The 15,449-nt window shown below is 38.1% G+C and overlaps 1 protein-coding gene across 1 annotated transcript; it reads left to right on the top strand.

Annotated features, from left to right (window-relative positions):
- Nucleotides 1–8,508: 8,508 nt before the first annotated feature.
- LOC308680628 (E3 ubiquitin-protein ligase NEURL3) lies at nucleotides 8,509–12,120 on the top strand. Its single transcript, XM_081348846.1, has 4 exons — nucleotides 8,509–8,665; nucleotides 9,419–9,928; nucleotides 11,373–11,528; nucleotides 11,620–12,120. The coding sequence occupies exons 1-4, from the start codon at nucleotides 8,647–8,649 to the stop codon at nucleotides 11,793–11,795; spliced, it is 861 nt and encodes a 286-aa protein (XP_081204972.1). The 5' UTR covers nucleotides 8,509–8,646; the 3' UTR covers nucleotides 11,796–12,120.
- Nucleotides 12,121–15,449: the final 3,329 nt, after the last annotated feature.

Genomic DNA, 15,449 nt, shown 5'->3' with positions numbered 1-15,449 from the left:
AAAAAGTAAATGTCAGTGCATTGTTTTATTATTGTTGCATTGTTGTATGTAATACTTACAGTATGCCTCTAAATCTATGCGTGCCTAGCCTCATATCAATATCAAATTTATTTCTAGAACACAGTTCCAGCGGTGGGATTGAATGTGAGATTGAATAAGTGCACTAATGGTGCAATAAACAAATAAGTGCAATAATGTCCACAATGGTTTCGGACACCCGAGTGGCTGTTCCCTCAAAGAGTGCCCTATTTAAATTTTTTTTTTGGCTTTTAGTATTATGTTAGCCTTACTGTTATCTATAGTGTGCTCCAAAACAATGACAAAATTCACATTTAGAAGACCAAACCCAACGTTGAAAATGAGGTTGATGTCAGAAACCAACCATCAGTCGGGTTCTGACGTCAAGTCGATTTTCATTTCCAACCAAAAATCCAACGTCTGTCCGACGTCGGATGCTGACGTCACACCGACTTTCATCTCCAACCAAAACCCCTGCAACCCCTGCAACCAAAATCATCCCCTTAGTGCCGTTACTACTTTCTACTCAAGGACCATGGCAGAATTATAGTGGAGTAAAAAGTACGATATTTGTCTTTCAAATGTAGTGAAAAGTAAAAAGTTTCCAGAAAAATTATACTCAAGTAAAGTAAAGATACTCAAAAGTGTACTTAAGTACAGTACTCAAGTAAATGTAGCCTACTTTGTAACTGTCCACCTCTGGCCAAAAGTAAAAATTTTAACTTTTAATTTGAAAGCGATAGATGTTAAGGGAGCTGGTCTTCTCTTCTGCTGTTCTAACAGCTTCTACTCTTCTGTAAAGGCTGCAGAGATTTGATCCCATTCAGACACAAGAGCGTCAGTGATGTCTGATTTTGGGTGATGTCCCTCAAGCATATCAAGATGCACTCTACTTTACATGTATGTTCATGTGCATAACTGTACTTGGTTTTATGCACCTGTTAGAAAAGGGTGTAGCTGGTTTTGGTATCTACACTTTTGGCCATGTAATTTATGTGTCCCTGCCTGAGGAAATTGATTCCACAGGATGATTCCTAGGTTAACCAAGATTTGAAAACTGCAATCGTAGAGCTTAAAAAACACTAAAGTAGAAAGTGTTATGGAATATGCACATTTTTCTATTATAAATATGGCTTTTTGTGTATGAAGCAATTATGTATTGGAGCCAACCATAACCTTATATAATGGAAGTGTTTTTATAAAGCAAGACACCAGAAGTTGTTGTTGTAAAATAATTTATTGAGAAAGTTGTTTATAAAGAAAAACACTGCAATTGTTTTTGTAAAATCATTTATTGAGACATTGGTTTATAAAGAGAAACATACCACACTGAATGTTGTAAGCATTTATTAAGCATATGGCAGAGTAGAGAGAGAGAAGAATTGAAAATGTATTAGAAAGAGATTTGCCAAAGAAAGAAGAAAAATGCAAGGAATACCGTCTACGTGTTGCGGACGAGATACAGAATGCGTTGAAGAAAAGGTCCAGAAGAAGGAGGACAAAGAGGCAAAAGCTTTAATGACTAAGTCCTAGGGGGGTTCCAGGGGGGGGATTACCAATGAACAAGTTTTTGGGAGTTTCCAGGAGGGGATTCTGAAGATGTCAAAAAGTTGATGGATTTTAAAAAGATGCTTTCCAACAGGTTTTATCATAGTTTTTGTCCAACCCCATTGACTTGTATTGCATGTGCTGTGAGGCTGTGAGGTACGGTATTACTCCGCCGCCGAAAATGGAAATGGGGTTGTTTGTATTCTTTCTGTAGTCTTATGCAGTCCCGGTATCGTAGGCTACGCCAGAGCCAGAGAGAGAGAGTTTTCTCTACCACTCAGGGCTACTACGCTATCCAAACGGAAGAATGTAGGCTACGGGTGTGAGGCGTTTGGAAAAATAGGTCCACAGTTTTATAACGAATTGGTAAAACACCTGTTGGAAAGCATATTTTGCAGCGATTTTTGTGTGAGCATATCAGTGAACACCCCTGGCCACTCGGTGAGTTTCACGTCTTTGTAAACAAAAGTTTAATGCGTTTTAGAAAGGATTGTTCCAGTGCAGCATGTGTCCAAATTTCAATCCTTACCGTTCTATTTCATCAGAAATCTGAAAACAGGGCTTTAAGTGTAAAATACAGAACTTGTCCTTTAATCAAACAACAAAAGACAATGAAAAAAAAAAAAAATCACTCACTGCATGCTCTTGGCTGAAAAACTTTTGTAACTTAGGCCACATTTACATATAGCCGGGTATTTAGAGAAACGAATATTTCTCCCCCTCCGTTTTCAAAAATAACATCGTGCACACAACATCGTTTTCAAAAAAGTTGTCGTTTACATAAACCCAATATTAGAAGGATAAAGCCATGCAAGCCAATCAGAATCCTCAAAATCGACAACAACGAATAGCACGAGCGACTTCCTGTTCCTTTCAAAACAACAGACATGGCGCGAGGTTTGTTCGTGTGGACAGACAGCGAAGCAAATGCAAACAGGCCAAAAGCGTTTGCACAAAAGTAAATATGAGTACCACTTTAACAGCATCCATGATCAAATAGTTGCCAAACAAACTCTAAACATAGGGCGCTCACACGACAAGCATTTTCTGGCGCATAATGTGATGTTTGAGAACCTAAAACCCCGTTTCTCCCTGTTGACACGGTAACCGGCGTTTTCAGAAATCTCCACTTTGGCCGGAGTTTTTAGAAATAATCGTTTTCTGGGATAAAAACGGCGTTTTCGTGTAAATGACAGGCCAAAACGCAGGGAAATATCTGCGTTTTCCCATCGTTTAAACGGGGCCTATGGATTCATCTGTTAATTCATACAGTGAAGACTATCCAGTATTATTTATTTTGTATTTAATTACTTTATTCACTGTCTACCTGAAAACTACTGTTAATTGTCTTTAATAATGTTATAAATTTATTTGAGTTAAGTTAGGTTCGGTTTAGATGTGCTATTGAAATTGTGAATTTTCACTGCAGTAGGTTTTGGTGTCATAACTGCCTGTTTTTGCCAAAACAGTTTCATGGCCGGTAAAAAAATATTATATATATAATATAAAGTCACCGGCCATTGGCAGGTGTGGCAAAAAGATAGTTTGAGGCGCTATATTAATGTTTCTGTTTGTGTTTGGACTTTCTCTGTGTTCATTGTTCAGTTTCTAGCCACTCCTCCTTCATTAGTTTATTTGGTTCAGCTGTCCTGTTAGTTACTATGGTTACTGTCATTAGGCGCGTTTCCATTACAGATTTGCGCAAAACTTTTGCGATTTTTTTCTAAATGTTGACAAAAAAACTATTGCGAAATGACGGCGTTTCCATTAACCGATGTTATGCGACTAAAACTTAACATTTTTTTCCTCTTGCGATAAGTAAAATTATTCCAGAAACCATGGCAACGGACGTTGGTAGGTTTACGTACTATATCCCAGCCACTGCACTAGCCATTATTATTAATCGAAGGAGGTATGTGTGTTTCCAAGCATTAATGGTAAGGAAAGACCCTTATTAGGCCTACTTGTGAGCGGCACATATGAGGTGTTTGTGTTAAGGTCTTAATTGTGGCATTTATTTGAGGTGTCGAATCCATTATTCCTATAATTCTTTACACAATTCATATAATACAAAATAACTCTGTCTCGTATTCTGTCCAAACATACCGCGTCATCTACGTCAAGTGACCTGTAAATGCACTTTCCATTGCAGTTTTGCAAAATAATTATTTTTCGAATTGCCTGAAAAACCACCTCATGCGAGCGTAAAAACTTTTTTGCGATAAATGGGAGTTTTTGCAAAATTGACACGTTTCCATTGGGCATATTTTCGATTCGCAATTTCAATTGGCACAATTTGAGTAATGGAAACGCGGCTATTGAGTTCATTTGCCCCAGCTGTTCTCTGTGTATTAACGTTAAAGCCCTCTGTTTCTCCCTGTTCCTTGTCTTGTATTATTTGAGTTCTATGTGGTTGTACTATTTCATGTTTATTCCTAGATTAAAGTCTTCCTTAGTATCCCTGTCATTGTGCGCTTGATTACAGCCACTCCAACCATGTCTACATTTGTTATTTCCACATTTACTCCTTTGAAACAATTATAAACATAACAAATGGTGGTTATCATGAGATTAGTGAATGATTGAATGAGTAAATGATATTATGAATGTAGTAAACACTCAAAATGAAAGTGAAATACAACTGTGTTTTTGTTGTTGACTGCTTTGCAGAGCTCTTGAACTTTAAACCCACCAAAGAGCAAAACACAAGCTAAAGTTGTCAGGTTTTGGGTTGGTGAAAGGAGTGAGGACTCAAGTGCAGAACAATGGGTCTTTATCATTAATAAAATAAAACGAAATGCAATCAAAAACTACCCTGAGGGGGATAACAACACAGACTTGGCTTGACATAACAGGGTAGAATTACAACGACGAACCAGCACAGAACTGCAAACATAGGGAGAGCAGACAAAGCAGGTAACGGGGAGGACAGGTGGGGCAAATGAATTAATAATCAGGTAACAAGATTGGTGGGGTTAGACCATGGTTCCTCAAAACTCGATCCTGGAGGGCCACTGTCCTGCACAGTTTAGCTCCAACCCTGATCAAACACACCTACCTGTGAGTTTCTAGTGATCCTGAAGACATTGATTAGCTTGCTCAGGTGTGTTTGATCAGTGTTGGAGCTAAACTCTGCAGGACAGCGGCCCTCCAGGACCGAGTTTGAGGAACCCTGGGTTAGACAGTGAAAGGAGAACAGATGGCTCAAAGAAACGTGACAATCCATGTGCTCACACCAAACGTGACAAACACATGAGCACATGGCCAGCAAACACAATCGCCAGCCATGTGCCCCAACAAAACAAGACAACATGAAAGCACGCATGCAGCCAGTGAAAAACACAAGCTGCATGCAACACAACACAAGACAAAACATGACATGAAAGCACAGGAAACAAGGCACACGGACAAGACAAAACAAGAGTGTCAAGGCTCTGTCACAAAACCAAGAAATAGACTAGACAGAAGTGACAGAACCCTGAAAAAAGTGCCCTTCATCTAGGAAATAGCCCTACCTTTAGAAAAATTGGAATTACACAAATGGCTCATTGAAATGTTTGAATGGCAAAGTGAATAACACTCAATTTAATGTTATACACATTGCTTGTCCAGTGTATTTGTTAATTTCTGCATTCACAGTCAAGAAATGACAAAAGTTTATTGAATTACAAAAATATATGACAAGAATGAAACACAAAGGCAAACAAGTAAAAGTGAAAGTAAACTGGTGCAACAATAGTCAGCAACACATCTGTCTATCTATTCCCATTTCAGTCGTATCCGACTCTTGGTCATTCAATGGCCATCTCATGCCAGACGTGAGAGACCATGAATGTTCTTGGCAATGGTTTTTCCAGGTATTTCCCCAATCATCCCCATTACAACCCCCCACCCAGTGACCAATAATGCAATAAACTGTACAGGGGTCAAGTTATTAGCGATGCCACTGATTGTCAATATTGTGGATTAACTTTTTTTTTTTTACCCTAATCTGGCAACGTATCTCCGGGGATACAGACTATTCAAAATGTGGCACACAACATCCTGAACAATATATAACTTAATTTTCTTTTTCAGCATCTTAAGACAATGTCCACAATTAATATTAGCAGTTGTAGCCTATTGCTTTACTTGCTTTACTAAAGAAAAGTATGATTAATATGTAACTACTTTCCGCAAAGGCAGAATGTTCAGCTCCATGGGCGGACATGGGTCAGACTGACAAAATGCCCACAGAACATTTTACAATTTTAAAGTCATGTGACCCAGATACTCAAAACAGACTCTCAACTATGAGAACGATAAGAGTATTGTATGAAACATTCTTTCTCATGCCTCCTTCATATTAAAGAGTATATATCTTGTGGTGCACGTTGCCTGTTTGCTAACGCCACTGTTAATGATTACACTATAGCCAACTAAATACAGGTAATCATGCTTTTTATAAGTGTGCAATGAATATGCTTATCTATTTCTCACCACAATATTTAGGTTTCTTTTTGACTGGTCAAGTAAGGTGTGGCTCCTTAAACATCCATGCAATACTTTATTTTAGAACTAACTTGAAACAAGACATGAAGGGAATTTTCTTTTATTTTAGTTAAGCTAAGTTTTACACACAGAAAATACATGTCTAGATTTAATAAATCTCCACATTTACTCCTTTGAAATAATTATACATGTAACAAATGGTTGTTGTCATGAGATGAATTAATGAGTAGCCCAAATGATAGGCTATCATAAATACTGTAGTAACCTTGACTCAAACACTCAAAGTGAAAGTGAAATACTACTGTGTGATAAGAATATGTTGACGAGTTCTTTGCAAAGATATTTGGCCCACCAAAGAGCAAAACCCAAATTAAAGTGCCCTTGATCCAAAACATTTTAGGAAACTGCTTGAGTTATACACAAATGGCTCATTGAAATGGATGAATGGCAAAAGTGAATAATAAGTTATACCATTTAAACATAAAATTATTCAAATGTGAGACGTGATGTGTGGAGAAAACAGACAAATAAATATCACTTTATGGAATGTATTTCCAATCAAGCTGTATAATTCTTTGACGTTTTGTGGCGGTTGGCAAACCAGCTTTTGGTCAATCATCTGTTATGATTCTCAGTTTTATATTCCAGTAAGGCTTGACACCACTGCTTCATTTGATATGATGTGTTATTGGAATGTGTAGATGATATCAAGAGGTGGATGTCAAATCATTTTCTGCAGTTAAATGAGGATAAAACAGAGGTTTTAATTCTGGGTTGTCCTGCAAATTCTGGAAGCCCATATAGGTCCTCTTTCAACAAATGTGCGCAAACAAATCAAAAACCTTGGAGTGATCTTTGACTCTTCACTATTTTTTGATAAACAAATTAATGCTGTTACTAGAGGAAGCTTTTTCCATCTAAGATCTATTGCAAAGTTGAAGAACCTTCTTTCAAGCAAAGATTTAGAAGTTGCGATTCATGCATTTGTAACATCACGATTAGATTATTGCAACTCTCTTTATTCTGGTCTCCCTCAATCTTCACTATCTCGATTGTATGTTGTTCAGAATGCAGCTGCACGACTTTTGACTGGGTCTAAAAAGAGGGATCAGATTTCCCCTGTTTTAGCATCCCTTCACTGGCTTCCCATTAAATTCAGAGTTGATTTTAAGATCCTTATGTTTGTATAAGGCGTTGTCTGGCCGTGCACCAAGGTATGAGTGATCTTATTGTGCCATGTTGTCCTGCTAGGGCACTTAGATCTTCCAATCACTTCCTCTTAAATGTGTCTCGGTGTCGCTACAAATCAAAGGGTGATCGGGCCTTTTCTGTGGCCCTTATCATGTGAGGTCTGCTCCTTCATTGGACATTTTTAAATCTACTCTTAAAACGCAGTTTTATTCTTTAGCTTTTGGAAACCTGTAATTACTGTTGTTGTTGTTGTGTTTTTTTTTTTTTTTTGGTTGCTTTTTGATAGTGTAGACCTGCTTTGTACTACAAAAACATGCTCGACTGTTTCAGGAAGATCACGTCTGACGCAACATCCAGATTCATGTTTCCCAGTCATATAGTGACTGGTTAAGAGCAGAGTGCCCAATTTCTGAGATGTGATATTACGCTATCTTCCCTTCTATTCCCAAAACTTCTCCTCTCGTTCCCAACTATTCTCTGAATATTATATAGATGTCGTCCTTTATTTTCACTGTCCCGTTTTCTTTGCCACATATACAAGTCCTTTAATTAGCCCTTTTATTTCCAATTTACTCATTAGAACATTCAACTCTAAGTTTGAGAGTTTTAATGCTTGTTTTGCTTTTTGGTCCACCAGTTCATTTCCTTTTACCCCTATATGAGCGGTTATTCTTACAAATAAAATAACTGTTCTTGTTTGATGTATTCTGAACAAACGTTGTAAAAACTGATAATCTATCTGATGATTCCCCACTCTTTAAACTTAAAAATGCTGCAAAAGTGTCTGAACATATGACCAGGTATTTGGTCTCTTCCACCCACTGAAGAGCCAGTAATATTGCAAGCATTTCTGATATTAGTTGTTCTTTTTGCCATTTTGTTCCTAAACCATATACTCTGCTGATGCTGTATGTCCTGTTTCAGGATCTTTAGATCCATAACTGAATTACTGATACATATTTCTGATCCAAATATTTATGTACTATTGTATCTTAGGTTATTATTTGTTTTTAGTATTTATACTCTAGAAGTTGAAAGTCAACTACAGGCATTGGGCATAACATGGTTGCTAGCAATCTTGCATTACTATTAGACAAAAATAAATAAAATACCCAAATATTTTCTTTTGCTTACCAGTTTATACGTACAAAAAACGAATGGATTGCTAAATATCTAAAATTCTCCGAGCAGTTATTGCTGTAATTTTATTGCCGAGGAATAGTCATCCTTAAAATAAAACTTTCCAGGGCTCCGCCCCTAGTCACAACTTCCAATAGTATCCTCGTGTTTTGGTGCAAACCACAACACATGCATTTAAAGAGCAACAAATTCCCCATACTTGGATATAGAAACGAATGTAGCCTGCAGACGATACCAGGAGCTTCTTAAGAAAACAGGATGACAGAGAAAAAGAAAGGTAATAAGATGACACCAAAGCCAAATTTTAACTTTTCAACAATATCATTAAATGAAAAAGCAATACGTCAAGCTTAAAAATAGTTCTGTTGGTAGGCTATTCAAATTTTTTGAATAAGAAAGTTTCTAAATGTAAATTATTTTTGTTTTAAGAACTTAAACCAACCAATTAGTTTACAGTAAGTTATACAATAAAATTGTCAATAAATAAACAGATTATATTATGCGTCAATGATATTAAATTATTATTTACCGTGCAACATTGTAGAATCTCAGCTTAATATTATCAATGTGCGTAACTCTTGAAACGAAACTGTCCAAAACAGTGATTTTGACAGTTGAGCAGCGGCGGCCTCTAGTGACTATAAAGCGCTATAATTGCCGTCAGTGAGTTGAAAAGCAATACGAATGGTGTTGGAATGGTGTTGGACGAAAGGACTTCGCAAATCGGTTCTTTTGAAAAGTGTAAAGTGTCCCAATCGACCTGAATTATTTCAAATAAATTCTCGGTTCAGTGAGAATTGACTCGAGAAACGCTCGAGTCCGATCTTTGGACGAGTCGTTCGAACCTTTTCTCAACCGGTTGATTCTTCTCAAAAGAATTGATTCGCGAATCGGACATTCTGGGAAGTCCCGAGCAAACACAAGTTGCAAAAAAGACAGTTGAATCATAACAGAAATGTCCACAACACACCGCGTGGTCACTTAGATATGAATTTCAAATGACAAACGAAACCCTTTATTTCTTTTCCAGAGAAAGTGAAGTGCGTGTGTCACGCGCACGGGAGCCTGAGAGCGATTTGTTTCCACTCAGAAGTGAAGGGTCCTCTGATAACGCTGAGTGACGGGGGTCGTCGCGTGACCAGGGACGGTTCGACATTCTGCCACGGACTGACGTTCAGCGGGCGACAGGTGAAGAGACAGGAGAAAGTTTGCCTGAGAGTCGAGCACTGCGTGCGGGGTTGGCACGGAGCACTGCGGGTCGGATTCACGCATGTTTTACCCGAGGAGACAACTTTACCCCCTCTGGCCATCCCAGACTTGACCCACTCTCCACTGTTCGCGGCGGCGGTGGTTCCCGTGGACATTTGTCGCCCTGGCTCAGAGATTCAGTTCTGGTTGAAGAAGAATGGCTGTCTGCGCATTCGGTGTTCTGATGGCAGAACAGTGAGAACACACACAGAGCAAACCGCTCTGAACGCGAAGTGGCCCGTATGGGCGATGGTGGACGTCTATGGACAGACCACGTCAGTGATGATGCTTGGTGAGGCTTCTGATTTATCATATTTGTATTCTGAGGGCATAACAAATTTGTTTTTGGTTTGTTGTTGAAAAAAGCTGGTTATTTTTGTGCTATATTTTGATTACTTCCAAAAATATACTGTAGCACAAAAATAACCTGATTACGATCTCATTCATCATTGCACCGCCATAACACTTTTCTGTTAGAAAGAGGATTTTTTTTACTTTACTTTTTGATATATATATATATATATATATATATATATATATATATATATATATATATATATATATATATATATATATATATAGGGGAGAGCAACGCTTTTTGACTTTCTCAGTTTGTGTAAATCTACCTATGGTTCAGAGTATTTATTTTTTCCCACATTAATTTCCCACATGTCTACTACAATTATGTGTTTTTGTTTTATTAATACAGTGTATACTTTTTTCTTGATATACCCCGAAAGAACGGAAGGGAAATGTGACAACATGCCCCATAGGTGGGGTACATTGTAACACGTGTGGTGCACATTGTAACATGATCATATGATATGACGGCTTAAAATGTTATCTGATCTAATAAAAAAAATATACAAAACAAACTAAAATATTTTCTGAACAAAATACAATTAAAAAACTTTTTCATATAAAATAATGTAATTTTTTAATAATTAAATATAAACTCATTTTTGAGTTTTGACTACGAACACATGAAAACAGCTATACAACATAGGCCTTGTTCAAAACAAATAAATAATTAGTATTTTCTGAACATTGACTCTCAGTCTTTATTCACCTTTTTCTCACGTTTTCTCAATAAAATTAATAAAAGTATAGAATATAATAGCATATTTCTAATAGGGGCACATTGTAACAGTGTTACAACATGCCCCCGCCTGCACAACTGGGATTTAAACCCTGCTAGTGTCTTCTGCTAGTTAGCGAAGCATTAAGTAACCAACTCAACTGTTAAGTAACATCTTAGAGATTATAATAATATCAGATTTGTCTTATTTTAAATAAACACAAAAAATAGAGATGAAAAATTTTCTTAAGTAAGAAATTGACTTTTGCTATGGTTTAATAAATCTCTATGGATATCTTCCAAAAAAAAAAAAAAAATTGGTGGATTTTTTTTTCTATATAGTGTTGATATGGCAACTAGTAAGTACACAAAGTTTCGTCATCCAAGCATTGTTGGAAGTATTTAAAACAAGCGTGTTACAACTAGCCCCGCGTTAGGTTGTGCCCCGCGCCCCCCAATATATATATCATTATTATCTTAAGTGTACGTGTTAACTTTGACCGCTCTATAAATACATTTTGTAAAATCTTTTTTTTTCTTTCAAGATTTCACAGACCCCTTGTGGCCCTGAGGCTTAAGCAAACCAGGGACATAAATATATGCCTAGTTCTTTTCCCCCTGCCTAACAGTGTATGTGATCTGTGTATCCGCGTTATAGGCTCCAAAAAGAGATGTTGCATCTTCACCAGGAGGTCCTGTCCTGCTCTCACACACATCAAACACACTGAAGATAAAGCAATGCTACAAATAAAGAAGGAAAAAATGAGCAGGCTGGAGCAGAGAAACCTGAGAAACCCTAATCTCGTCAACACAGGTAAGAATCTCATAAGTGCATGACAGTCATGGTATGGTCGAGACGAGTACATGTAGTTTCAGCATCTAATCTCTTCTCTTTCCCCCCTCAGATCATGAAACTCCTGACTGTGAGGAATGTGTAGTGTGTTACAGTGATGTGGCGAACATTCGTTTGAGTTGTGGTCATAAATGTGTTTGTACTCCGTGCGCCATGAGGGTGTTCATGACGTTTGGGACCTGTCCTCTGTGTCGTCATCCCTTGGGTTCCTTACAACCATATGACTAGTTTTATCCCATTTAAACTGGTGTGTGTTAAATTTAAACACAGTGTGTGTTTGTTGAATGTATTTTTGTACAATTAATTTCAGAATTGCTTTAATGTACAAATCTATCACTGCACTGTGGAAATGTTTTTTTTATTTTTATTCTCTCTAGTTGCACTATTTCTCATTTGTAAATTATTTTACATTCTAATTATTTATGAATGTATTTGCGGGAAAAAAAATGTAAATATGTATGTAATATGATTTAAATTTATATGTATGTATTGTAAATATGTATGTATGTAATATGAACAATGTTTTTAATTTTGTATTAAATGCATTTTATGTAAACAGTTTGTAGGACTGACTTTTTATGCTCAGTTATTCGTCACCTCACAAAGCGTAATGTCTTGCACTACTGAACATTTCCGCCAGGTGTCAGTATTGTGTAGGAAAACAAAAACTCCCAACAACACAGAAGAAAAAACAGACACATTTTTGATTAGCCGTTATTCTAATCCTAATTCTTAACAACGCTCATGTTCAACATTTAATATGTAAGGCTAAGTGCAGGAGAAGTCGTCTACATATTAAGTGGGTGAGCTTTTTCCTTTAAAAGAGTAGTTGAAAATAGCCAGGAAGGGTGGGGAAGGGGAAGAGGAATTACGGATTTGGGCGTGAGAAATGCAGTGTGTGCTAATAAGAGAAAGTGCTATATTTGTTTTCGTTTGCATGTTGGCCGGCTGTTAGATATTAAAGTCTAATAGTTAACACTATAGTTTTCTTTTAATTTTACTGAATATGGAGAAATACTGAATAAATGAAGAATTTGATAATATAAATCTACATTGTCAACATTGTGATACATGCCATTTCAACCTTAAAATATCAAAATACGGTAGTAAGTTACCGGGGCTGGTTGACACACATGGAAGTTTAAACAAGGTCTAACGGTTAGTTTTTGAGTTTTTATTTGCACTATAGCAGTTGGTTTATTATTTTCAAACATCTAGTTCAAAACCCTCTTAAATTAGAATAATATTTGTGAATCATGTCCTGCAAACTAAAATTCCAGTATCATATTTTTCTTTTAGCTGTTGGGTTAAAAGTGAACTCAATAAAACCACACTGACCTTCACACAACAGTCAGCTATACCTGAAAATTATTATTATTATTTTTTTTTTTTTCAAAATTAAAGATTAAAAGTGTGTTCTCAGGGCAAGACTTTTCCCGAAAATGTTTAGGCCTAGTATTAAATGTATAGGCCTATGTATTTTAATTGCATATACAAATTTCATTCATCCGGTCAAATGGTTTTAATATAAACTGATAAACTGGTGCATATATTTGTCAGAAATATAACCAAATTTATAGAGTTTAACGAATTATATCTTGCTTATGTAGAACATGTTCACACTTTTTAAGTGTGTCCATAAGTGTGTCCTTAAGTGTTTTAGAATCTGTATTGTTATTTTTTTTTAAATATTTGCATTACAGCATTAAAGTGGCCGGTGATATGATGTTATATGATGAACCAAAACATTATGACCACCTACCTAATATGCTGTTTGTGCTCCACCTGCTGCTAAAACAGCTCCGCCCCACCGAGGCATGGACTCTAGACCCTGTAGGTGTCTTGTGGTATCTGGTACCAAGACCTTAGCAAGCAGAACCTTCAAGTCCTATAGGTTGCGATGTGCAGCCGCTGTGGATCGAACTTGTTTGTCCAGCACATCCCACAGATGCTTAATTGGATTGAGATCTGGGGAATTTGAAGGCCAGGGCAATACCTTGAACTCTTCATCATGTTCCTCAAACCATTCCTGAACATTGTGTGGCAGGGTGCATTATCATACTGAAAGAGGCCACTTCCACGAGGGAACACCAGTGTCATGACGGGGTGTACCGAGTACCTGGTCTGGAAAAATGTTTAGGTAGGTGGCATGTGTCAAATTTCCTTCCACATGAATGGCCGGACCCAGGGTTTCCAAGCGGAACATTGGCCAGAGCATCACACTCCCTCCATTGGCTCCACAGTGCATCCTAGTGCCATCACTTCCCCAGGTAAATGGCGCGCACATACATGGCCCTCCACGTGATGTAAATGAAAATGGGACTCATTGGACCACATGACCTTCTTCCACTGCTCCAAGGTGTAGTTCTGACACTCGTGTGCCCATTGTAGGCACTTTTGATGGTGGACACTCTGATTGGTCTGTGACTTGTGCCATAGCAGACCTTCTGTTGGCTCGGACCAGACAGGATAGCCTTCGTTGTCCTCATGCATCGATGAGCCTTGGGGGCCTAACACCCTATCACCGCTTTGTCCCTTCTCAGACCACTGTTTGTAAATTCTCAGCACTGACTAAGAGCAACCCACAAGCCCTGCCATTTCAGAGACACTCTGACCCAGTCGCCTTGCCATAACAATTCGGCCTTTGTCAAAGTCGCCCACGTCTTTATTTCTGCCCATTTCTCCCGCATCCAACGCATTGATTTCGAAAACTGATTGTTTGTTTACCATCTACCCAGACATTGGCATGTGAGCTTGTTAGGAGGTGATCAACCATATTCGCTTGACCTGTGACTGGTCATAATATTTTGGCTCATCAATTGTTACCGTTTAACCATTTGTTACCTTGGAATATTTTTGTGTTTCCATTTTCACTGCGCAAGTGTAGCAGAAAAAGCTTCAAAATAGGTTGTTTAAAGGGGGGGTGAAATGCTAATTTTCACTCAATCTCCTGTTAATCTTGAGTACCTATAGATCAGTATTGCATCCTTCATATCTCCAAAAAGTCTTTAGTTTTATTATATTTATAAAAGAAAGATAGGCTGTACCGAGTCTTTCCGGAAAAAAACGAGCGGCTGAAGGCGGGCCGTGTGGGCGGAGCAAAAGCTGTGCTAACGCGCCGAGCTAACAACACGCAGAGACATTTGAAGCAGTTTTACTTACCGCCCGGTTCCAACGCACGACCGCGAACCTTTATCATTGTGACTGCTCGATCTTTAAGCATTAGACGATCTGCAAATCCGTCGATCTGGGCTTTGTTTATAAAACAAGCATCGTCGAAATGCAGGGAACGAACAGTCTTGCACAACCTCCGTTGATGCTCTGAAAAAACAAACTCCATCCACTGCTCCCTAAAAGCCGGGTTCTTTGGGAATCTGTGCAGGGTTGTCTTGCCCTGGCAACCAAAAACCCACTTCTTTGGTGACACTGACTTCCCTAAAGCCGAACATAGCGCTTTGATGGGCGTACTGCTTTCGCTCTCTCGCTCTGGTCTACGGTTGCGCGCGCGCCCGCGTCCTTCCGGAGAAGTGCCCTTAGGACCCGTATAAGGAAATTCCGCTACATCTGACGTCACACATGCCCATACTCGAAAACATTTTTCCGAAACTTGTGACAAACCGGAAGGAGCATTTTTGGAACAGAAATACTCCTTCAAACGTACAATTTAATTTTTGAAACTTTGTCCATGTTTAGCATGGGAATCCAACTCTTTAACAGTGTAAAAAACTCAGTATGCATGAAATAGCATTTCACCCCCCCCCCCCCCTTTAATGGCCATTGTGCCATTGTGACAACTTGCATAGTGTCACAACAACATGCCACACAATTGGAGAATGTTTTTGCTAAATTAAAATATAAGCATATGTTCAATGAACTATGGTT

This window comes from Scardinius erythrophthalmus, assembly GCF_964197995.2.
Source record: "Scardinius erythrophthalmus genome assembly, chromosome: 20".
NCBI classification, from domain to species: Eukaryota; Metazoa; Chordata; class Actinopteri; order Cypriniformes; family Leuciscidae; genus Scardinius; species Scardinius erythrophthalmus.
This window is presented reverse-complemented; position numbering and strand designations above follow the sequence as displayed.